General features: G+C 66.3%; 1 protein-coding gene across 16 annotated transcripts in view; it reads left to right on the plus strand.

Moving 5' to 3' along the window:
* Positions 1-4,452, plus strand: part of BRSK2 (BR serine/threonine kinase 2) — a 62,768-nt gene that overhangs the window by 40,894 nt on the left and 17,422 nt on the right. For all 16 annotated transcript variants that reach the window (XR_004265888.1, XR_004265889.1, XR_004265887.1 and 13 more), the window contains 8 exons: positions 721-837; positions 1,326-1,359; positions 1,549-1,617; positions 1,712-1,858; positions 3,222-3,253; positions 3,532-3,696; positions 3,820-3,917; positions 4,003-4,153. Coding sequence is in view for 12 of the 16 variants with exons in the window: in XM_032270588.1 (XP_032126479.1) it covers positions 721-837; positions 1,326-1,359; positions 1,549-1,617; positions 1,712-1,858; positions 3,222-3,253; positions 3,532-3,696; positions 3,820-3,917; positions 4,003-4,153 (813 nt within the window). In the remaining 4 variants the exon portion in view is untranslated. The remainder of the gene's footprint in view (positions 1-720; positions 838-1,325; positions 1,360-1,548; positions 1,618-1,711; positions 1,859-3,221; positions 3,254-3,531; positions 3,697-3,819; positions 3,918-4,002; positions 4,154-4,452) is intronic.

Here is a 4,452-nt window from a genome sequence, read left to right on the forward strand (position 1 = left end):
CTACCCCTCAGGTGCACCGTGCCCCCCCAGGAGCTACCCCTACCCCTCCTGTGCACCGTGCCCCCCCTAGAAGCTACCCCTACCCCTCAGGTGCACCGTGCTCCCCCAGGAGCTACCCCTCAGGTGCACCGTGCCCCCCCAGGAGCTACCCCTACCCCTCCTGTGCACCGTGCCCCCCCTAGAAGCTACCCCTACCCCTCAGGTGCACCGTGCTCCCCCAGGAGCTACCCCTCAGGTGCACCGTGCTCCCCCAGGAGCTACCCCTCAGGTGCACCGTGCCACACCAGGTGTTCCCCTTCAGCCCCAGGAACAGCAACCCCAGCACCTCCCCTTCCTCTGGAGTGGGCAGTGTGTCGGGACGGTTTCTGCCTGGTGCCCACCCAAGGGCTCTGGGGGCCCTACCATGCATCCCTACACGCCTGGGGGCCTTAGGTTGCCCTGGGCCAGAGAAGATGTGCTAGGGAGCAGGAGGAACAGGAAGGAGCCTTCCCTGGGGACAGGAGGGCATGGCATAGGGATGCCTGACCAAAGGCAAGAGCCAAACAGACCAGGTGGGTGACTTCTGATTGGCTGCCAGTGACATCACCAGGCCGGGCTGCCATTGGCCCCTCTGTGTGATTGGCATTTGGAGAGGCAGTGCATGCTGGCAGGGGTCTCTAGGGCCGGGAGGCTCTCAAGGCAGAGGTTGGCCCTGTTCAGCCTCACTGCCCTCCTCCCCAGCCACAGGGATCTGAAACCCGAAAACCTCCTGCTGGACGAGAAGAACAACATCCGGATCGCGGACTTCGGCATGGCATCCCTGCAGGTTGGCGACAGCCTGTTGGAGACCAGCTGCGGGTGTGTGGCTCTCCTGCCTGCTGGCTCTGCATGGGCTGGGCTGGGGGAAGAGGAGGAGCCGGCGGGCTGAGAGGTCCCCAGCCTGCCTGAGCCTCCCGGCACCCCACGGGCTTCAGTCTCCCAGTACCCCCAACAATGTGCTTGAGTTTCCCAGTATCCCCCCCAGCCTGGTGGTGGTGGGGAGGTGGGACCCCTGGAAGGTCTGTACAGTGAGGATAGGGGTGCATCCTGCCCACCTGGGAGTGAGGCTGGGACCCTACAGGCCCCTCTCCTGGAGACCCCCAGCCCTTGCTCGGCCGAGTGAAGCAGAGACCCAGTGCCCCGACCTTGGTCTCCTCTCAGAAGCCTCCTGGGGATTCAGGGAACCTGGGGGCGTCTGGTGCCAAAGCCCAGTGAGCCTACCTGAGGACCCCGAGATGCACCACTGCCCTGGGGGCAGGGACTGGCAGCGCCCAGAGCCCACTGCTGACCTCTGCCCTTGCCCGCAGGTCCCCCCACTACGCCTGCCCCGAGGTGATCCGGGTGAGTCCCCACTGCTGTGTGCATCCCTGCGGGTCCCAGGGTGGCAGGGACCTGATCCCAGTGGGACCCCAGCCTGCCACACCCACCTGTCCTGGGGCCCAGCTTCCTCCTGGGCCCTCTGTCCAGCCCCGCCAAGGCCCCCCTGCCCCACCCTGCACCCCCCAACAGCCCAGGCACTGCTGTCCGCAGGGGGAGAAGTATGACGGCCGGAAGGCGGACGTGTGGAGCTGCGGCGTCATCCTTTTCGCCTTGCTGGTGGTGAGACCCCGGCCCCCGCCCCAGTTCCCCGCCTCTCCCTTCCCACACACTCCCCACCCCCAGGGCCTCGATGACCCCCGCCCGCCGCCCGCAGGGGGCCCTGCCCTTCGATGACGACAACCTACGGCAGCTGCTGGAGAAGGTGAAGCGGGGTGTGTTCCACATGCCACACTTCATCCCGCCTGACTGCCAGAGCCTGCTGCGGGGCATGATCGAGGTGGATGCCGCGCGCCGCCTGACGGTGCGTGTCCGCGTCGGAGTGGGGTGCCCGGGCGTCGCAGAGGCAGGCATGTGCCCAGATGTGTGGGCACCAGGGTGTGTGGACAGGGGCCCCGGTGTGTGGATAGGTGCCCAGGTGTGTGGGTGCCCAGGTGTGTGTGTTCAGCTGTGTGGGGATGTACAGGTGTGTGGGTGCCCAGGTGTGTGTGTTCAGCTGTGTGGGGATGTACAGGTGTGTGGGTGCCCAGGTGTGGGGGTGCCCAGGTATGTGGGCATGTGCTCAGGTGTGTGGTCAGGTGCTCAGTTGTGTGGGTGCCCAGGTTTGGGCTTGTGTTCAGGTGTGGGGATACACAAATGTAGGCATATGCCCAGGTGTGGGGGTGCCCAGGTGTGGAGTGTGCCCAGGTTCATGTGTTTGGGTGGGGGCACAGGCGTGGGCATGTGCACGTGTGGGGAGGTGTGTCCAGGTGCCTGTGAGCACTTTGATAGGTGTGGGTATGCACAGGCAGGGGTGCGTGGGTGGGGGTGCAGGTGTGGGGGCTACGTGTACAGACAGGTGAGGCCTGGGCTGTAAGTTACACAAAAGCACCGGTGCTTCCCCATCGCGGCCACCTTCCTCCACATGCCGCTGGGAAAAGCCCCAGGCTGTGTGAACACTTGCCCCTAAGGGACCCTGGCAGCTGTGGGGCTGGCAAAAGCCAAAGGTAACCCCCACCTGCTGGTCCCAGCCTCCTCCAGGGCAGTCTGGTGTGGGGACCCCGCACGTCCACTTGACAGAAGCAGGTCACCCTCTGGGCTGGCCTTTCCAGGATAGTGTTGGTCTGTTCCCAAGAGGCCACCGCCCCACAACCCCGAGCTGTCTGAGTCAGGGTGGAGAGAAGGGGCCGTGTGGCTGGCCGGCCCTCCCAGCCTCCTGCTCGCACCTGCACCCAGCCCCGCCCCCGCCACACAGGTGGGCCGGGTTCTCCTGGCTTCAGCTCCCCGCTCTCCTGCCTTGGTTCCTTTTTAGAGCCATGGAGGGATCTGGCCCAGGCAGCACAGGCACCTGGGGCCGCCCTGGCTCCAGCTTCGCTGCCTCCCCTCTCCCTCTGCTCCCTGGGCCCCTGCCCCTACCGGGAGTTCCCCCACCCCCGACCCCCAGCTTACCTCCTCCTCGAGGTTTGCATTTTCTTCTCCACTTGGGAGAGAGAGGGGCAGGGGTGCTGGCAATGAGCCTCTGGGAATGCAGCCCCCGCCCCACCCTCCTCCCCCCTCCCTCTCCTCACCTGCCCTCACCCTCTCCTGCTCTCTCTGCACCCCCAGCGCCCCCACCTTCCCCTCACCTCCTAATGTGGACTCTCTCCAACCCTTGTCCATACTAACTCCCTGTTTCTCTTTCCTTGTAGCTAGAGCACATTCAGAAACACATATGGTATATGTAAGTAGCTTTTCCACCCACTAATCGCCTGCTTTGCCTGTCGCTGTGGCCTGGAGGCCCTGCTAGGAAAGGCGGGGGGAGGTTGCCGGCCCTGCCCCGCCTTGGCCCTCGGCCCTTGGTGGCCTGCGCTGGGTGCGGGGTGCGGGCAGGACGCAGGAGGCCTCCCCGGGCTGGGCACAGGGAGAGTGGCAGGATGCAGGGCCCAGGTGAGGGCGGGCCTCCCAGCCTCCCAGGCCCGGCCAGTGCTGACAGCCGGGCGGGCTGCCCTGTGTCCACAGAGGGGGCAAGAACGAACCGGAGCCGGAGCAGCCCATTCCCCGCAAGGTCCAGATCCGCTCGCTGCCCAGCCTGGAGGACATCGACCCCGACGTGCTGGACAGCATGCATTCCCTGGGCTGCTTCCGAGACCGCAACAAACTGCTGCAGGACCTGCTGTCGGAGGAGTGCGTCCCAGGAGGCTCCTGGGGGCGGCGGTGGGGAGGGGGGAGCCTGGGGGTGGGAGCCCCGTCATGGAGGAGCCGGTGGCCCCGTGTGCCAGTGCACCCCGCACCTCTTGCCCACCGTAGGGAGAACCAGGAGAAGATGATTTACTTCCTCCTACTGGACCGGAAAGAAAGGTACCCGAGCCAGGAGGATGAGGACCTGCCCCCCAGGAATGAGATAGGTATGGTCTGGGGGTGGCCTCCGCCTGGCCGGCACTGCCCCACCGGGCCCAGGGGCTGCGTGGCCTGACGTTCGTCTGTGCACAGACCCTCCCCGGAAGCGTGTGGACTCCCCGATGCTGAACCGCCATGGCAAGCGGCGGCCGGAGCGCAAGTCCATGGAGGTGCTCAGCGTGACAGACGGCGGCTCCCCGGTGCCTGCGCGGCGCGCCATTGAGATGGCCCAGCACAGCCAGAGGTGTGTGTGCCCTGAGGCTGCTGGCCTCCCTCCCTGGGCCCTGGCTGCGTGGCACCGCTGCCTGGCTCGTCCCTGCCCATGGCCCTGGGGTCTTGGCTGAGACCATTGCGTGGGGCTGCATGGGCTGAGCTGGGCTTAGCTGAGCTGGACTGGACTGGTCTGGGCTGGGCTGGGCTGGGCTGAGCTGGACTGGGCTGAGCTGGACTGGACTGGGCTGAGCTGAGCTGGGCTGGGCTGGGCTGGGCTGAGCTGGACTGGGCTGGAGCTGAGCTGGTCTGGGCTGGGCTGGGCTGAGCTGG

The sequence above is a fragment of the Sapajus apella genome, unplaced genomic scaffold (genome assembly GCF_009761245.1).
Source record: "Sapajus apella isolate SASKATOON/1434 unplaced genomic scaffold, GSC_monkey_1.0 scaffold212, whole genome shotgun sequence".
NCBI classification, from domain to species: Eukaryota; Metazoa; Chordata; class Mammalia; order Primates; family Cebidae; genus Sapajus; species Sapajus apella.